This window comes from Panthera uncia, chromosome A2, assembly GCF_023721935.1.
Source record: "Panthera uncia isolate 11264 chromosome A2, Puncia_PCG_1.0, whole genome shotgun sequence".
NCBI classification, from domain to species: domain Eukaryota; kingdom Metazoa; phylum Chordata; class Mammalia; order Carnivora; family Felidae; genus Panthera; species Panthera uncia.
Window position 1 is genome coordinate 96,856,292 of NC_064816.1, and position 19,581 is coordinate 96,875,872.

Here is a 19,581-nt window from a genome sequence, read left to right on the forward strand (position 1 = left end):
GGATTTCATGCTTTTCTACTTGGGCACAATGAAAAGCAAACTGAATTCCCTATGAAAAGAATTCACTTCTTAAAAATTTTCCAAGGAACAGTACTCAAGATTCTCCTAAATGATGAAACCAGGAAATGATTGAGTTTTAAAATAAGGCACAAGTCTGGAGCACCTGAGTGGCTCAGTTGGTTGAGCGTCTGATTCAATTTTGGCTCAGGTCATGATCTCATGGTTTGGTTCATGAGATCGAGCCTTGAGTTAGGCTCTGCACTGACAGCGTGGAGCCTGCTTGGCATTCTCTCTCTCTGCCCCTCCCCTGCTCGCTCTCTCTCTTTCTCTCTCTCTCAAAAAATAAATAAACTTTAAAAAATTAAGGCAAAAGTCAAAGCGATGATTAGCAACTGCTTAATGTTTTTTCTTTTCTGGTTTTTAAATAAAATTAAGATATACCTACTAAGGCACCAGCTACCACAAACACAAGCACCACTCTGGAACGGATTATCTAATGAGCATAGGTACTGGTTTAGTGACTGCAATACCTCCCTTGTGGTTGCCAGGATGTCAATGGAAATTTTAGAGGTCTTATTCTAAGTTTATGAATACGCAGCCTGATACTGATAATGAGTATTGGTTATTGACTGGCCGTTGTCATAATACTCAGTCACTTCTCACTGACACCCTTTAATGTGAGAAGGGAGACAGCAACGATTACTAGCACAATTATCAGGGAGATGTGAAAATAATTAAGAAGGTGCTGGAGGGGCACCTGGGTAGCTCAGTCAGTTGGGCGTCCACCTTCAGCTCAGGTCATGATCTCACGGCTTGTGAGTTTGAGTCCTGCATTGGGCTCTGTGCTGACAGCTCAGAGCCTGGAGCCTGCTTCAGATTCTGTCTCCATCTCTCTCTCTGCCCCTCCCCTTCTGGTTCTTTCTCTCTCTCAAATATAAATAAACATTAAAAATTAAAAAAAAAAAGAAGGTGCTGGGAAACAAGAACACAAATCATGATAACATTTCCTTTATCATACTTTCCTAGCTTTAAATTTCAAAATATTTAAGCTAATTTCAATTATTCCAGGTAATTTCTCTCCTAGAACTTTAATATTCACCCCAAAGGAGCAGTTTTTCAAAGTCTGTGATAATTTAAAAATTTGCTTTAGGATCCAGGGAGGATCTTTCTTTTCTCAAAATCAACTCATCAGAGATGAACAAATGATTCCCCTATGCCAAGAATCTCATTGGAGAGAGAGTCTTTCTCATTTAGCTGAATTAGAAACCTTGAAAATAAAAATACTGATATTGTCCCTAATGACAGACAGAAGAGAAGGCTCTCTTGCACTGATAATCAATATAACTTCCCACTGGGGGCGCACTCCTCTAGTCTGCATGATTGAAAATAGAAATGTGTTGATGGTGAGTTGGTTGGCTTATGTTAAGAGGATTTAGTGTGTGTCTCCAAGGCGGAAGGGAAGGATGTATGTGCTGCTGGGGAGAGCCATGCAGAGCCAGGAAAACAGCAAGGAGAGACGAAAGCAACTCTGCAGGTCACAAGACAGGCCGGAATGCAGTTCTGATTTTGAAGAACATGCATGGAACTGAATTGGGGGATAACCTGGAAAGGTCACCTCGCCAAGTTTTCCTGGTCTTGAATGTGACCTCTTTTGAAATCTAAAGGTCGGATTGCTTGGCATTTCAACTTGCTATGGCTCTGGCTCTAATTAGTCCTGTTTTTGAGCCGATTGCCCTGCCTGTCACAATTTTGCAGTCATATTATGGGAAGTGGGTTTCTTTAGCTCCAACTTGGAGTTACAGACCCTTAATTTCACTGTCATTAAGCCTGCATCCAAGGCCAGCCCTCCTTATCAGAGACTGTTCAAGCTGGAGTTTCTTGTCCAGTCCATACCCACCAAGAGAATCTGCAAATTCCTAATGCATCTCTGTGTGAATCGCTCCTCTGTTCTGCCACTGCTTGTTGGTGGTGTGCACATATGTGAGCCATTGCAGAGAACAGAGGGACAATTCAAATGCTGGGAACATTTTTAGAATAATGATACTCGGTGGAATTTCACAGAGACTTGCGTTTTAATTTATGACTCTGGGCCACTTTTGTCAAATAAAGCATGTATTTACAATATTCAAACATTTAAATCTTTGGAAAAATGTTTAACTCTTTTGGGTTTGAGTTTATGCGTCCCTTTAATATTTACGTGATTTAAGTTTTGGTGATGGAAAAGCTAGGATGGAAAGACAATCCAACTATACACTAAATGGTGCCGAGATAACTGGAAGATAGACAGCTTTGAAGATTAAGCATCTGTAGGTCAGGGTGAGTCATTCTCTCTGCTCTGATTTCGTTCATTCATCCATATCCATAGTCTCTCCCTTACACATGAACACAACATAGTATCAAAACTGTTTGTGTTGTAAAGGGGCAAGTTGTTCAACCTTTCCTGTTCTTGATTTTCTCACCTATAAAATAAGGGAATAGCTTAAAATGCCATGATATTCTGGAAATACTTAAGTAGTATATAATATATATTTATATGGTATACGGTAATAATAGCAACAGCAACCCAACATGTGTTCTCTGCCCACAGATTTTATTCCAACCACTTGATGATTAAGAGGTCCCTTGAACACCCTAAAAGGCAGGTTAGATTTCCTCTGTGCAAGGACTGGCCCAAGCTCACCTGCTCCAGAGCCTTAGGGAAGGCTTGACTTCCTCTCTGATGAGCTAGCACACTGAAGGGGGCTGAAAGGGCCAAGACAGGTGCATGGCAGAATACATTTGCCCTTACAGAGCTCAGGAGAGCCACTCCTTGTATTTCTCTTCTAAGAGGCCAAGAATAAACTCTTACCCTCAGAGATGTCAGTGGATAAGCCTCTGGGTGACATGCACCTCATAGCCTTTGCAGATGAAAATACAGGGTCAAAGAGTTATCTGGGCTTCTCAAAGGGAGAAGAGATTCGCATAATGATTGTCCCCAAATCACAAAGGGTCCTTCTCATCTATAGGGGTCCAGGCAGCATTAAATAAGACCGTGGAGCTGGCCTTCCCCATCAACAAACAAGTCAGTTTCCAGGGAACTGGGTGTTAGATGAGCATGTCCCGCTTACCAAGAAACCAAATTGTCAGTTCTTCCTGGCGTGTTTCAAAAGTAGGTTTTAAAACTGTATCTACCATCCGCTTGGAAGTGTAGTTTCTACAAGAATTGTAGAAATCTTTCAGAAGCACTTGTCAAAATTTGGATGCAATTCAAGGTCATTGTATATAGAAGCACTATACCCACTGATGTCATATGGAATTCTTCCACTTGGAAAAAAGCCAGAGAGCACCACAAGGGTGCAAGATGTCAGGGACTGCTTTTGATATGTTTTGAAACATAGGAGCTTTGATTCTAATGTCTATGTCATATGCTAAACACATGTGCCCTTAACTAAATATCACAAAAACCTACCATAAATTGTCAACCTTAATGGTTTCCTCATTTCAAAACACATTTGTTTTGTAAGTTAATGCGCTAAGGCCAATATTTTAAGGTGACTACACAGAGTTTAAATGAAAAACATATCAGATATATATGTCTATACAATTACATACACGTACACACACTCCCACATAATTACAATTTCTCTGTTATTTTAAGTCAGAAAGAAAGGCAAGGAATTTTGTACACATTTGAGACCAGTGCTTTTGCTACCATTGACACCTTTAGGTATTTTAAGGCTCTCATCCCCACTTTACCAAATCAGAAGGACAAAATTAGGTGAAATTAAACTTTTCCAAACATTTTTCTTTGTGTGTGTGTGTGTGTGTGTGTGTGTGTGTTTCCAAAACTTTTCTTCAGAGGAAGAGGCTGTATAGAGAATTTATGGCCTCTACAAAGACAAGAGGTGATATTGAAAATTATTTGAAAGTTGGTGTTTGCTTTTAGAATTTCCTTTATTTTCAAGTTTATGATCCATGTTCTTTCATTCCAAGACCAGCTCATACTCCTAACATCTCCTTCTAGGGACAGAAATTTCCAGGATAACACATCTTCCTAGTATCCCCAGGAAGAGGTCAAAGAGAGGAAAAAAGGCAGCCTAGAGGGTGGTGGGGGACAGGAAAACAGAGGCAGGTCCTGCAAATATTCTTTCCTCGTCTCAGCTGGGAATTAGCTCTCAGCTTCTGCCTCCACTCAGCCTCCTGTGCGAGCTAACAGAGATAATGAGTGTCACTTAAGACACATCTCGGGCAACATGTTGGTTGTTTCAAAAAGTAAAATAGGCATGGGGTGCCTGGGTGGCTCAGTCAGTTGAGTGTCTGACTCGTGGTTTCTGCTCAGGTTGTAATCTCATGGTTTGTGAGTTCGAGCCCCACATTGGGCTCTGGGCTGACAGTGCAGAGCCCGCTTGGGATTCTGTCTCTCTCCCCCTCTCTTTCTGCCCTTGCTGCTCTCTCTCTCTCTCTCTCTCTCTAAAAGTAAATAAATAAAAACTTTTTTAAAAAGAAGCAAAATAGGATAAAATCTTGAAGAAATACCCTTTTTCTTTATTTCCCCCCTAAAATGTTATGATAGCAAATACAAGGGACTTTTAGAGAAAAACAGTAGTATATGAAATCATTTTGTAAATCTTTTTTAAAATTTACTTTAATGTTTATTTTATTATTTTTGAGAGACAGAGAGACATAGAATCGGAAACAGTCTCCAGGTTCTGAGCTGTCAGCACAGAGCCCAATGTGGGGCTCAAACTCTCAAACTGTGAGCTCATGACCTGAGTCAAAGTCAGACATTTAACTGACTGAGTCAACCAGGTGCCCCAAAATCATTTAGTAAATCTTTTAGCCTGTATGTTAAATAAACTGACACAGTAGAATATTCACAAGAAACAGATTTTAAAATGTTCTATGTGTCTAAGTGCCTGTCTTTATTATCATTGCTAAATATAAAGCAGTAGCATAATAGTATAATTTAATATAATATGATGTATACTTACATAAAATATAATAATGTGCTCAGTGGAAATGTAAATGATCATGTTTCCACTAGAATACAAATGCATTCCAGTAGATATTTAATATATTTTATTTCATGCCATATTTTAAATAAGTTTCTACTTTCCTAACTGAAGGAATATTTATGTAATAACAAAAGCTCTTACCAGTGCTTCACTCAGAGCAGAAAATAACAAGATTTATGTATTGAAATGTCATTCTATTTTTAAATTTTAACATTTGACAGATTACCATGCGTTAAGGAAACAAAGAATACTTCAATCCCCAAATTTAGTATGGTTATTGACACTGTCAAGGGGTGTTAGAGGATTGGATTCAGTTCTGAGTCAGACCAAGCCAGAACCTTGATCAAAGTATCTCAGCTGTGCTCAGCTGCACATTTACATAGTACCTTCAGATGCAGTCTCTTCCTGGACTCTCATGGTTACCCTAACAGAGAAAGGGGGGAGCCAAGCTGTCCTTTAGAGACAATATTTAGTGCCATGGGTCTCCAATCATCTTTGGAGAAGGCAAAAGGGCATCTGCCTCACTGCACAGAAGCATCAGTAGGTGTTGTCACTCCCAAGTTCGACGGCAGAGACCAAAAACTCAAAATGAGAAGCTGACATGGAGCAATTACAACTTCTCTCACTAATGACCTGGAAGCGTTTGAAAAGCTAAGTAGATATGCTTCCAAGGAAATATTTTTTTCTTTAGAGTAATATCCTTCATTCATTTTCAGTTCATTACATGTTTTTTGTTTTGTTTTTTAATGTTTGTTTTTGAGAAAGAGAGAGAGAGACAGGATATGAGTGGGGAGGGGAAGAGAGAGAGACACACAGAATCTGAAGCAGGCTCTAGGCTTTGAGCTGTCAGCACAGAGCCCGATGCAGGGCTCGAACTCATGAACCGTGAGATCATGACCTGAGCTGAAGTCAGACGCTTGAGCTTGACCGACTGAGCCACCCAGGCACCCCTGCAGTTCATTACATGTTATAATGCTCCTTGTGTGTGGCACACCTACTTTCTGTGCCAGTAATTTGGCAGGGAATGAGACAAACAACCTGCCTTCAGGGAAACTTACACTTCCGTGGGATACACAGAACAGTAAATGAACAAGATGGCTTCGAACGGTGATAAATGCTATGGAGGAAATATTCAAGGGGATGTGATAGTGATGGGGAAGGGGAGACAGGATTGTTCTTTGTTTAGGTGGTCAAGACCAGGTGAAGTGAGACTTGAGTGGAGGCCTTAAGAATAAGCCATCTTGGGGTGCCCGGGTGGCTCAGTCGGTTAAGCTTCTGACACTTGATTTCAGCTCAGGTCATAATCTCATGGTTGTGAGATCGAGCCCTGTGTCAGGCTGTGCACTGGGTGTGGAGACTGCCTAAGATTCTCCTTCTCCTTCTCTCTCTGCCTTTTCCCTGCTCTCTCTCTTTCTTTCTTTCTCTCTCTCAATAGATAGATAAATAAATCAAGAAATTTAAAAAAGAGAAAGAGAGAGAGAAAATGAGCCATCTTGACAGAGCCAGGACCTAGAAGCAGGAATGAGCTGAAATAGGGCAGACCAGTGTGGCTGGCGGAAGGCAACAAAGAAGGAGGCAGAAGCTACCATCAGGTCATGAAGGGCCTCACAGGCCACAGAAAGCAGGAAGAGCTTGTTTTAAGTGCAGAGACAAGCCATCAGAGTGTTTTTTGAGAAGGAAAGGAATATGATCTGTTTCGTGGTTTTAATGACTTTTTAAAAAATGTTTTTATTTATTTTAGAGAGAGTGTGAGTTGGGGAGGGGCAGAGAGAGAGGGAGACAGAGGATCTGAAGCGGGCTCTGTGCTGACAGCAGTGAACCCAATGGAGGGCTCAAACTCAGGAAATGAGAGATCATGTCCTGAGCCCAAGTCAGATGTTTAACCAACTGCACCACCTAGGCACCCCTGGTTCATGGTTTTAAAATACCACTCTGCCTGCTAGGTAACAGAAGGGCCAAGATGGAAGAGGCAAGGCCATTGAAGAGATTAACAGCCCAGGTAAGAGATGATGGTGGTCTGCCCTGGTGAAGCAGAAGGAGAAAAACAGCTGGAATCAAAAATATGTTTTGAAGAGAGAAGGCATCAGCACATGGGTAGTGGTGAAAACCATGGGACTGAATGAGTACACCCAGGGAAGAGATGTCTAAAGTAGGAAGAGGGCTCTGGACCAAACTCTGACTTTCATACAGAAAACAAAGCAGCAAAGGAACATGGGAGTTGATACCAGCGAAGCAGGAGATAATCCACAAAGTTAATCTACATGTTCAAATTAGTGTGAGTTCCCCAGAAAGTCCATAGGTGAAGATATATAACTATACATTCTTTAGACACCACTGGTCTTCTAGCATGTTTGGAAAAAAAAAAAAATTCACCTTTACCAAAGTCACTTACCTATAAATACATTTTTTTAGAAGCTTCTATGTTACTTACTTTAAAATCTTACCTTTGCTCCAGTGTCCCCCACTCCACGTAAACCCATTGGTCCAGGGGGTCCTGGTAGTCCCCGAGGTCCCTGAGATGACATAATAAAGGAGAGAGTGAGTGTACTTGTCATGTGCAGTGTTCATCAAAGAAGAAAGGAAGGAAGGTAGGGAGGAAGGAAAGAAGGAAGGGGGGGGGGAGGATGGAAGGAAGGAAGGAGGGAAGAGAGAGGAAATGAAGGAAATAACAGCGATGTCCACACTTACAGCCACACCAGGATAGCCATCACCTTTGAGTCCTGGAGCACCCACTGGTCCCCGAGGTCCTTGCGCACCCTGGGTAAATTCCAACACCAGGTCATAATGTTAGACTAAACTATGAAACACCTGGCAAAACTTAAGCACAATACCAACTCTATATGGCAAACATGCATTTGATAATGCAAAGGAATGATCTGAAAAATTTTAGAAGGGAATTCTACCACAGACGGCAACTTGTTATAAGTCTCTCTTCATAAGTCTTACCCATTTGCATTTGGTGGGAAGCATGGAGTGAATATAGGGAATATATGTGAACCATTACAAAGTCCTCTATAGGAAACACATTTCATAGGAATTAAAAATGGCCGATTGTTGATAGGTTAATTTTTAAATTTATACTTTTCTGCATCATAAATTGTGGAGAAGTATAAAAATGAGAAATTTTAATAAGCACAGTGTGAGAAGAGAAGGAAAGAATACATAGCTATATTTCAAGTGTAAAATTTTGAATGTAAAGATAACTATGTGCTACCTATTGTTATACTATATCCATTGTCCTCTTCAGTGGTGCCCAAATTACACAAGGAATAAATAAGCCAAAATGAAAATTAAATACGGATTAATTTTTTTAAAAAACAAGTTGTAAACATACAGGACACAGAGTTTGTGTTGTGATTCATATCTCAAGACCGAGGAAGAAGTTCTAAATATTGCTTTACATGATAACCTTTGGCATCAAAAACTTTTGGTAGCTACAACTGGCCTCCTCTATAGAGGAAAGTGTGATTACTGCCTTTTGAATGACAGGATTTTCGGGAAAGTGTAACTCTCCTTCGAATGGAAATCAAAGAAATTTCTGGCTCAAGTAAAATGGAGAGAGAGGAAGAAAAAAATGAGGAAAACTCTTAGAAGATTCAGTAAATATAAACCTATTACGCTGTATATAAAATGTGTAATTTTTTTTGTATCACATTCCATTCTGTTGCTGTGGTAACTCTTACAATGACCCTTTCAACGCATATCAACTATTTTGATTAAAAACTGTCCATATTCCTATGGGTTTTACATTAGAAAGAAACTAGTAATTGGCAGACCTTTGTTTCCCAAGATTGGAAAAAGTAGCAGGACTCTCAGTGCTTTCCTTATATGCAAGGATCTCAAATTCTGAGATCAAACTACCGTTATCCCAAGCCAAATGCTGCCCACAATCCAACTCTCAAAAGCTGTTCCTAATTCTACTTCTATGAATGAATGATTGACTGGGGGGAAGAAAATTACATACTCTTTAAGTATAAAAAAGTTAAGTTTATTTTGAAAATCATGAATACAATAGCTGTTTTTTCCTATTAAATTGAGACTGGTTTTATGGGATTAACCTTCTTAAGAGTGATCTCTAGGAAACGTGTGGCCACTTGTAAGAACTTAATCTACTATTTATCGTGAACAAAACCCCAGGATGATCTCTTCAAGTTATGTGACAGAGAGCAAAAACAAGTTCTTCTGGAGAGGTGAATTTTGGCATATCCCCAGCTCTAAGGAACTAACTAGTCACTAGAAGCAATTTATTGTGTTAATCCAACCAAATTTAATGTTAAAGCGCCAAACATTACATAAAGACATGTTCCAAAACAATATATCCGTTTCTTTCCATGCCTACACAAGGAACAGGCCAACGACAGAAGAAAATAGTAACTGCTCCCTGGTTAAGTTGAAAGGAAAAGAAAACTGGAATCAAGATTCACTTTCAGGTTTTATTTCTAAGTTTCAAGACTATAACAGATTATCAACAGCTGTTACTGTTTATCCTCTGGCACCCACATGGGGAGAAAAAAATGTTAAAACATTTATAGTTTACAACTAAACATTTTTTACCTAGAGATCCTTGTCCTGCTTCCTGCAAAATTTTCAGCTAGCTTGTTACTTCTAATATTAATAGGAAATATCAGGGGGCAGGGATAGGGGCACTGTTCTGTCTCAGATTTTTATTCTGGACTCCTCACAATATATTTCTAGAGAGAATTTTTGTCACTTGGCCTTTATGCGCTGGATTCAAGAAAATGTCCTGCAGAGCAATTCCCTTTGAAGCGTCTCTCGTTCAATAGAAATTAGGGCAGAAATATCAATCTGGTGTTTTGCAATGGGCTTTAGGGGAGGATCTGGAGCTCCCTGAAGTCATATACAAAACTGAATTATGTGCCAAAACTTCTATCAGACGTTTAACCTCTCAAAGGTTTAAAAAATAGCGCATTAGGGAAGAATGGCAGAAAGAGTATCATTAGAGACCAAGGGATTAGAAAAATCATGGAGTAAAGAAGCAAATTACTTTAACTACATCATTAGCAATGCCAATGGCGATCAGTAAAAAAAAACAGGAGGGGCTAATAAATCCAGGCTGCACATTTAATTGGATTTTATTTCTACTGTAAAGGACAGTATAAGTAGAGAGACGTAATTTTAAATCATGGAACTAGGAATATGCAGATTCAGGAAGTTATCAAACAATATGAAAACTGCTACCCAATGTTCTTGATCAAAGCCCTATCTGCAGTATTAGCATTAGAAAATCTGGAATTTTCTCCTTGTGTCGTACAGAGCTTGGGTTCCCATGTACCTCAGTGTCTGGGGAGTAGGATGACCATCTTGTTCTGGTTTGCCCTGGACTTTTCTCTGTTTTAGCTTGAAAATCCCACATCCTGGGAACCTTCTGTGTCCTCAATAAACCAGAAGATTGTCTCTCTAGCAAGGACAACTGTTAAAGTGATTAAGAACAATGGAGTTCAGGATCTTCCCTTGACCTTTAAAAGGACCACTCCAACTTAATTGCAGTATATAATAGGTTTTGCATTATATTTCAAAAATGGTTCTTAGTTTTCTTTTTTGAAGTTTGAAAATCCCTGATGTTAGTACTTGAATCCTTGTATCCACAAGAGGCAATCTGATAGAACTAAAACCAGTTTCAAAACCACATAACAACATGCTACTGATTTAATGAAGTGCTGATTATGGAGCCCTGAAGCCTGTTCTCATAAACGGGGATGGGATGTGCTTGTGACATTTGGAATGTTAAATTTTGCTGCGATGCTGGGTTTTGTATGAACAGGGAAATGGTGCCTTGTTGCCATGGAAAATAGATATGATTACTGAAAGCCGTCTTCTCCTATAATTATTTGCATTTTCATTTAAAATAACTGAAAGATGGAGAACGAAGCAGAGAAATTTAATTCAATAAAGCTTCCAAACATGAACTTTCAGTATCTCTTCTGCAAAACGCTGTCCAAAAAGTTCAAGTTTGGAAGATTTATTGAGTTAAATTTCTCTGCTTTGTTTTTCACAGTGGTGGTTTGCAGAAGAGACACCTATGCCATTCCTATGTAAATGAAAGAAGCTAGAGGTCAGATAATCTCTTGTACCACAGACATTACAAAAGGAGTTATTTTCAAACAACTATTGAGTCATCCAAAATTTCACCATAAGGGGCTATCATTCCTCCACATTTATGAAAAATAAATTATCTGATGGCTTGATTTTTAAAAACGAAAACAATGCACTGAGTTCTTCAATGTAGACAGTGAGTAGAACAGTCTCAACTATAAACTTACTGTGCATTAAATCCCCTTTCCCTTCTGTCTCGTAGAGGGAAGAAAGAACATGAATAAAGCCTACCTTTGGTCCTCGAATAGCAATTCCTGGTTCTCCTTTAAATCCAGGCATCCCGGGTCCTCCCCTGTCTCCCTGTGTATTTCAAATAACGTTCAGTTTCAGGCTTTAAGTAGCAGGAGAAGCCATAACAGCACGAAGCACAAAAGAGATGAACCAGGTTATAAAGGCTTTGATCTATCAGTCTCTGATCTTGAGGTAGTGTCTTCTTCTAATGTATTTGAGGGGGATTGCAAATCCTAAGCAAATAAAACCTGTTGGTAAAGACTATGACAGCTGTTTAGAGGAAGGCCACTAAAATAGGTGGCTACCTAGACTCAAATACTTGGACTGTAAGAATGGGAACCTCTTAAATCTGAGTAGATTTCTTTCCTGCCAGACTTTCTGATTATTAATCCTACCTGATTCTTCTGAATAAACACAGTACATTTTTACTTGCATTAGGGATCCAGGATTTGGTGGAGGTAGTTCATGATGAAGTGACAAGTTCAAGAGCAGAAGCTAGAAATCTGTTTTCTAATCTTAAATTTCCTGCTAGACCTTAGTTTGCTTAATTGTGAACTGTCAGGGTTGAACTAGATAATATCTTGGGGTTCTTCCAAAACTAAAATTCTAGTCCATTGGTATCATGAATTTTTTTCCCCACCCCACCTGCCAAAGATCCAAGTTTAAAATATGTATATATAAAAAATAAGTATTCTCAAGAATGCATACCTTTGGCCCAGGTGGTCCAGGAATTGATGCTCCAGGCATCCCAAAAGGGCCCATAATTCCTGGTTCACCCTAAAAAAAAAGAGCAAAATACTTACTACATTGCAAGCAAAGAAATCATATATAGGAATTATATTAGGAAAAATAGAAATGTATTCCCAGCATTTAAAAATATTATGACCTCTTTCCCAGACCAATGTGAAAATATTTGAGCATCTTTGTAAACCACTACTAAAGTTTTTAATGATTAAGATTTCAGTGCCTTTAATAAATGCATTCAATTAAGTTCTGAGTATTAGGAAATTTTTATCTCTTGTGTATTCTTTTATTTGCCAATAAAAATTATGCAATTCACGGTGCTTCCATTTTGTATTGTGTGCCAGGAAGCTCAGAGGGAACTATGTGTTCAATTACAAGAACTTTCTCCAGCATAAGTTCTTGGGTACACTTGGCAGGCAAATAATGTTCCTTTTAGTTTATAACTTTTTCCTTTGTTATTTTATTTTATTTTATGGCCCATGATGTATCAGTCTTCTATTGTATGCTATCTCACATCCCTTTTCAGAAGTAGGGAGTTTATGGTAAAAACAATGGAATTTTTAATAGAAAATTTCAAACATGTCTTTTATTTACTTATTTATTTAATTTTTTGGCATCTCAATATTGACTCTCAATAAAGACCCAAGCAATATCTCTGTCCCACCTGCTTCTAGACCAGGATTCTCAGATTTTAGTGTAGAGAAATCATAAGAGGAATTTGGTAAAATATAGTCAGGTCTCAGCCCCAGAAACTTTAATTCGGTAGCTCTAGGGGCTGGGCCCAGGAATATGAATTTTATGAGGCACTTCTGCTGGTTCTGATATAGGTACAAATGCCTCACTTAAAAACACCATCGGGGGCCTGGGTGGCTCAGTCGGTTAAGCATCCAACTCTTGATTCTGACTCAGGTCATGATCTTGTGGTTCGTGAGATCAAGTCCTGTGATAGGCTTTGTGCTGACAGCATGGAGCCTGCTTAGGATTCTCTCTCTCCCTCTTTCTCTGTCCCTCCCTGATGTGTGCAAGCCCTCCCCCTCCCCAAAATAAATAAATAAACCTTAAAAAAATTTTTAGAACACTATGCAAAGTAATTGTCATTAAAAGAACATGACATGTTCAAAATGACCCATTTGGGATACTAGAAGAAAATATTAAAGCTTCATGATATATTTTTATCTCATCTTTTAGATTTTTAATTATTTATGTAAATATCATAACAATATGATAGTTTATGAATAAAACTTACAATTAAAAAATAAACCTATATTGAGGTGTGGTCGAATTCATTTTTGCTAGTAGGGATTTATAATCAATCACTTTGGAAACTACTGATGTAGGATAGGTGTGGCAAACTGTGACCTTCAGGCCAAATCCTGCCTGCTGCCATGTTTTACACAGCCATTGGCTAAAAATGGTTTTCATATTTTGTTTTGTTTCTGTAAGTCGGCTCCACACCCAACATGAGAGTTGAGCTCATGACCTCGAGATCAGGAATCACATGTTCTATCAGGCATCCCAGTTTTCACATTTTCAAATGATTGTTATATAAGTGATTATGTAATATCCTCAATTTTGCCTCTTGGCCACAAGGCCTAAATTATTTACTACTTATACTTTTCCAAGAAATTTGCCTCCCCTTGCCTTAGAGATTGAGCTGTTTCCAAGTGCATGAGCTGCCCACTTGGCCCCTATGTTTCCTCCAAGAGGGACTCCATCAATCAGATTCACCACTAAGACTCTTAGTGCCCTAGACCACATTCACCTTCAGCGCTGAGACCCTCCCACTGTGCTGATTACTCTGTATGACCCACAGGCTGAGCACACCAGCCAACCAGGGCCCAGATCGTGCCAACACATGCACATACCAGTCTTTAATTCCGAACCTATAAGGCAATGGCGCATGACACAGTGAGGATTTTGGCAACAGACAACCACCCTGTTCAATCCTATGGCCAAGGATAAAACATCAACTCATTAAAATTCTCACTTAAACCAGAATAAACAAGATTATGCTTCTAGATTTAATCTATTCTTTTAAAATAAGAAATTATACACATAGTATAGAATTCTCTTAAAGACTGTATTAAATTGTGATTATGCTTTAAAAAATAGCAATTCTTCATCAAAAAAGCTCTATTTCAAAATACAGAAAAAATATTTTGAATAAGAGTAAGATATAAGGAATAACCATTATTATTAATACTAATACAACATTTTCCCTACATGGCGGCATTTCTCATCAGGTGCTTCTTGAATTACCTGGAGCATAGGGCACTTATTTACAAAACACAGATGGCTAGGACCCACCCACCTGTTAAGTCACGCTATCCAGGCATGGCACCAAGAAATACAATTAAAAAAAATTTTTTTAACATTTATTCATTTTTGAGATTGAGAGAGGCAGAGCATGAGCAGGGAAGCGGCAGAGAGAGAGACACAGAATCTGAAGCAGGCTCCAGGCTCTGAGCTGTCAGCACAGAGCTTGATGCGGGACTCGAACTCACAGACCATCAAATCATGACCTGGGCTGAAGTCGGACGCCCAACTGACTGAGCCACCCAGATGCCCCAAGAAATATGGATTTGTAACAAGCTCCCAGGTGACACTGATGGACACTGAAGCTTAATAACTGGTCTACAGAGAATGCTTTATTTTCTACCTGCTCGTATGTGGCTGATACCATTTTTTTTCCCTTTTAGTTGTTTTTTTTAATATCTGGTCCTTGAACATGCTCCTTGTCTCCTTACAAATAGCATCTTCCTAGAAGCCTGAACTCTCTTAGATTTGCAATTTCTGTTTCCTGACACATCCAAATGACCTCAATATTCTCTCCTGCTAAGTCAGGACACATACCTAATTGCCTGTCTCACAATTTCCTTTTCTTCATCCTCAGCACCCTGTCCTGATCACTTTATCAGGACATATATCTCCTACTTTCCATTTCACAGTATTGATTTTTTACTCTCTGAATAGCTCCACGTACTATGTGCCAGGAACAGTGCTAAGTGCTTTATTAACTCTTTCAATCTTCACAGCAATCTTAGAATAGGTACTATTTTTACTTTCTTTCTGTGATTGAAGTGACGGGCCCAGAAAGGTTCAGGGTGGGGCAGGATGAAAATCCTACTCTACCGCATTCTGAAGCCCCACTCCTCATCATTACTGTGCTGCCTTAGTCTGGAATTGTGCTGTTGTTTAGCAAAAAAGGATGGTAGAGAATTGGTATCTCCTACAGTCATAACTTCATCCCAACTTCTGAATATTTGGTGGTAAGTTGAAAGAATTGACAAACAGATTGTCTCTAAGAATCATAAATGTTCCAGTGAAGATGACATAGTTTGTGGACTCTTTACTCCATCCTGTTTGGTCTGGAATAGTATGCTTATTCTAAAGCCTTTTTCATTTGGGAGTTTTGTTTTGTATTTGTTGAGTAGGAACCAGGGAATCCAATTTGCAGTGGAAATCTACTATTCTATTAAAACCAGACACAATTTCAATCTCCCAAGAGCACAAATGAGAATATAAGAAACATACCTTCGGCCCTTCAGGCCCTGGAAATCCCCTCTGTCCTTGATTTCCTTTGCTCCCTTTCTTCCCTTCATCACCCTGATGAAATAATTATAAAAAGACAGTTGTTGTGTTAACAAACCATCCTCGCTCTTCTAACAACCCTATCAGGACCTTGTTACCAACCGACACTGATTTCCTAGCAATGTGTCCCAAGTCCTGCTGGGTGGCATGGGATTTGTCAATGTTCTTGAGCAGATAGGGTGACTTCAGAATTGTTCAGTCTTCACCATTTATTCAATGTGATTTAATATTTTTAACAATCTAAGCTCAGTATCTCTCTTTGGGGACTTCAGTTTGAATTCACAATTCTTTTCACCGTTGGTTTATTAACAGATGCTTCTGAGACATTCACAGTTTCAGAAAAGAGAGCTACCTATGCTTTTTCAGCTTTGACGCCACTTCAGTGTTGAAACGTAAAATGAGATGTTTTCCAGTATAGAGAGCAAACTGGTGGTTGCCAGAAGGGAGTTGGGTGGAAGAATGGGTGAAATAGGTAAAGGGGTTGAACAGTACACTTATCTTGAGCACTGAGAAATGTATAGAATTGTTGAATCATTATATTACACACCTGAAACTAACAAAACACTGTATGTTAATTATAGTTGAATGGAAAAAAATCTAATTTTAAAAAGAAGTGGCAACAAGGTAGTGAAGCATGAAATAGCTACACAAAATGTTACCACTGAAGGAAACCAGATTTTTCAAATCCAGCCCCATTTCTTCCTCAATGAGGAGTCTAGCTCTATCTCCCGAAGGAGACCAATAATTCTATTGGTAGAAAGATCCATGAGCATTAACCTGGAGCAGAGTTAGAAACTGCCTACTGGCTGTTCCTCAGCCTGGTTGTGTAACCTTATGCTTCTCTGAAAGAATTTTGTGACCTCCAACCAGAGAGCTCAGAGAATTACAAAGCGATCCTTAAACTAGGGCTCAGTTGCAAGGTATCCTATCTAAATGTGTGCTCAGCTCAACAAAGGAATGAATTTGGGGGTTGCAGGTGAAACCATTTAATCATTTATCAGATAAATGATTATAACACAGTTTTCAAACCTAAGCATGTATCAGAGTCACGTGGAGGGCTTGTCACCCCACGTGGAGGGTTTGTGCTGAGCCCCACATCCACAGTTTCTGATTTAGTAGGTCTGCGTTGAAACCCAAGAATTCACATTTCTGACACATTCCCAAGGTCATCAGCAATGCAGACACTCCGTTAAGAAGAGGTGAACTCGTATTACACCCACAGATTGTAATTAACTCCCCAAGGTCCGAACTAATAAAGAGCAGTGACACGGGTGATAAAAAATAACAGTTGAATGTTATTGTACCATGAACTTACTGTATCATTATCATTTGCCAATGGAGGCAAAATCTAACCCCAACTAGTTATTTTCTTCCATTCACTCCCACGTTTAATTTACTAACCTAAATAACCCAGAAGATAGCAATAGGAACCCAATTAAAGGTAATAAAGTGCCAACACTGAACAAGAGCATGCCTGGGCTGTGTGATATATTCCTACCACTCTTCTCCATCACCCTCCATAAACCACAAAACCCCTCAGAGCTACAAATCCAGAGCCCTCTTTTTCCAAAGCATTGTCCTTGCTCTATTGGTAGCATTCAACACCACCAATTGCTTTCCTCTTGAAACCCCCTCTCCTTGGTTTCCCTAACATGATAGCTATTCTGTTTATCTTCACACTATTGTGAATGTTCTTTTCCAGCTACACCACAAGGTGGGATTCAAACCTCAGCTCTCTTTCTCAGAGACATCATTCATTCTTCAGCTTCAATGGTTAACTCCAAGGGTCTATTTTCTGAAAGTATATTCTAGAAAACATTCGTTTTCCTGAATGTTAATAGACGAGCATTTCTAAAAATGTTTTTGTACGATGTGAAAAAGGTATTCTCTGTCAACATTCACCCACAAAAAAAGAGATCTCATAGTCTGGTAAGTCAATAAATTAAACTGTTTGAAATTCTACAAATGAATTTAAATTTCAAATTCTTACAATTAAGGTTAAGGACTCAATTTTAGCCAATATTTGCATAAACATAGATTTCTTAGGTTTTCAATGACCATTTTAATACAATTATAAATAGAACACTAATAATTATACAGATTTTATTTTTACTTTACTCATATGTAATTCTTCATAATCTTTATATGAACATTGATGACTATACAAAAACTGCAGGAACATCTGGCACCTTAGAGTCTGTAGGTTATGTCACTCGTGGTCTTGTCGATGAATTTGGATATTCTTATCTTGACCTATAAAGATGTTATTCAACCAGCATTTCTATAATGTGCAAAATAAACTTAGGCCAAGTTGTGAAAGTGCAACCTCCATTTAATAAGGTTGGGATTATGACTTATTTCTTATTGCTTTGTGTGAGATTCTATAAATTTTTGAAGAAAATATATAGACTTTCAAGTCTCAAGGATGTATTTCAAGGCTTCTTTTCTGTTTCTAAAATGTCAATGTGGGCATTTATTGAGAAAACATGTGTTGAACTCTTCCTATTATCTGGGTCTTATGATAGATCTTAGGAAAACAAAAATGAATGATACATACTTGCTGTCTTTCAAAGGTTCCGACAAGCTAGATCCATAATTTTAAACCAGAAGTAAACGCATGTAACATAGCAGGAATACCAGTCTAACAATCGAATTTCTCCCCAGTTGTCTCCTCAGGCAATCTGCTTTCCTCACCACTTTGTCAATTCCATACCTTAGGGCCAGGTTGTCCTTTTCCAGGTGGTCCTTCTGGGCCTCTTGTTCCTGGAAGCCCTGCTTCTCCCTAGAGGAAATGACAATGATGCCTTAGCTGACTCTCCATGGACAGTTTGTGTAAGCCCACCTTGTCTCCTTTTCTGGTCAGTGGATTCTCTGCTGAGACCCTCCGAAATAAGACCTTCATTCTAGTCTTAAAATGGATTTGGAAATCTACCAACTTTAATAAATTAATATCAAGCTCTAGTTTAGCTCAGAGCTGCTGAAATATGAAAAAGTCCAATTTCTCAGCCAATTTTCAAAGACTATACTCACTTTCCTATGGCTCATCATTCACATGTGATGGTTTGGCTTAAAAAGAAAAAAAAATGGAAAGACCTTCAGCCTTTCCATCTGCTATTTTTCTCTACTTATATTGAAAAATGAGTATTTCAAATGTCAATTCATAACACTTCAGAAAATCTTTACAATGGCCTTACTCCCTGAATGCATTTACAGCCTCTCATTTTGGAGGGGGAAAAAGTGTTTTTCTCTAAGGCTACACTCAGTTACTTTCTAGGAATCACAAAGGGACTAGATCACTGGAGGGTACCATGGTCGAAACACCAGAGAGAAAGCAGAGAGCATGAGACCCTGTTCACCCATTAAATTGGTGCTCTTCCTCTCTGAAATAAGTGGAAAAGGAATTTATAATTATGAGATGTTTTAAAAAGGCTAAGCTTGTCCTGGATGGTTTACTTTGAGTTCCTGCAGGACCAAGGTATCAGTGTGGTTCAATAGTTTTTACTCTAGTCACGGAAAAACATACTGTTGTTACCTTCTTTCCTGCAGCCCCATCCTCTCCTGGTACTCCTGGTTGTCCTGGGAGCCCTGTTGAGCCTGGCTCCCCCTGGTGGATGAGCAAAGATTTTATGTCCCAGAAATTCATATTTATCTATAAGTGTCATGTTGACCATAATTTAAATTCATATTTATGCACCACCATTTTGAGGCACTTACCAACTGTATATCTTACAATATTTGAAATAAACCTCTGAATGGAGAAATCTGAGTAGTAACCAGTAGTAATGAAATTATTTGACCTTGGGCAAGTTACTTCAACTTCTTGGATCTGAGTTTTGGATTATGTTGTTCTGGATTGAACTGTAACCTCAAAGAAGATATGTCAAAGTCCTGACCTCTGGTACCCGTG

The 19,581-nt window shown here is 38.9% G+C and overlaps 1 protein-coding gene across 1 annotated transcript in view; it reads right to left on the reverse strand.

Moving 5' to 3' along the window:
* The window catches only part of COL28A1 (collagen type XXVIII alpha 1 chain), a 172,128-nt gene that overhangs the window by 74,961 nt on the left and 77,586 nt on the right, over positions 1-19,581 (reverse strand). The window contains exons 19-25 of the mRNA XM_049641510.1: positions 19,207-19,278; positions 18,388-18,456; positions 15,618-15,689; positions 12,048-12,116; positions 11,340-11,408; positions 7,683-7,751; positions 7,439-7,507 (exon numbers count right to left, since the gene is read on the reverse strand). Coding sequence (XP_049497467.1) covers positions 7,439-7,507; positions 7,683-7,751; positions 11,340-11,408; positions 12,048-12,116; positions 15,618-15,689; positions 18,388-18,456; positions 19,207-19,278 — 489 coding nt within the window. The remainder of the gene's footprint in view (positions 1-7,438; positions 7,508-7,682; positions 7,752-11,339; positions 11,409-12,047; positions 12,117-15,617; positions 15,690-18,387; positions 18,457-19,206; positions 19,279-19,581) is intronic.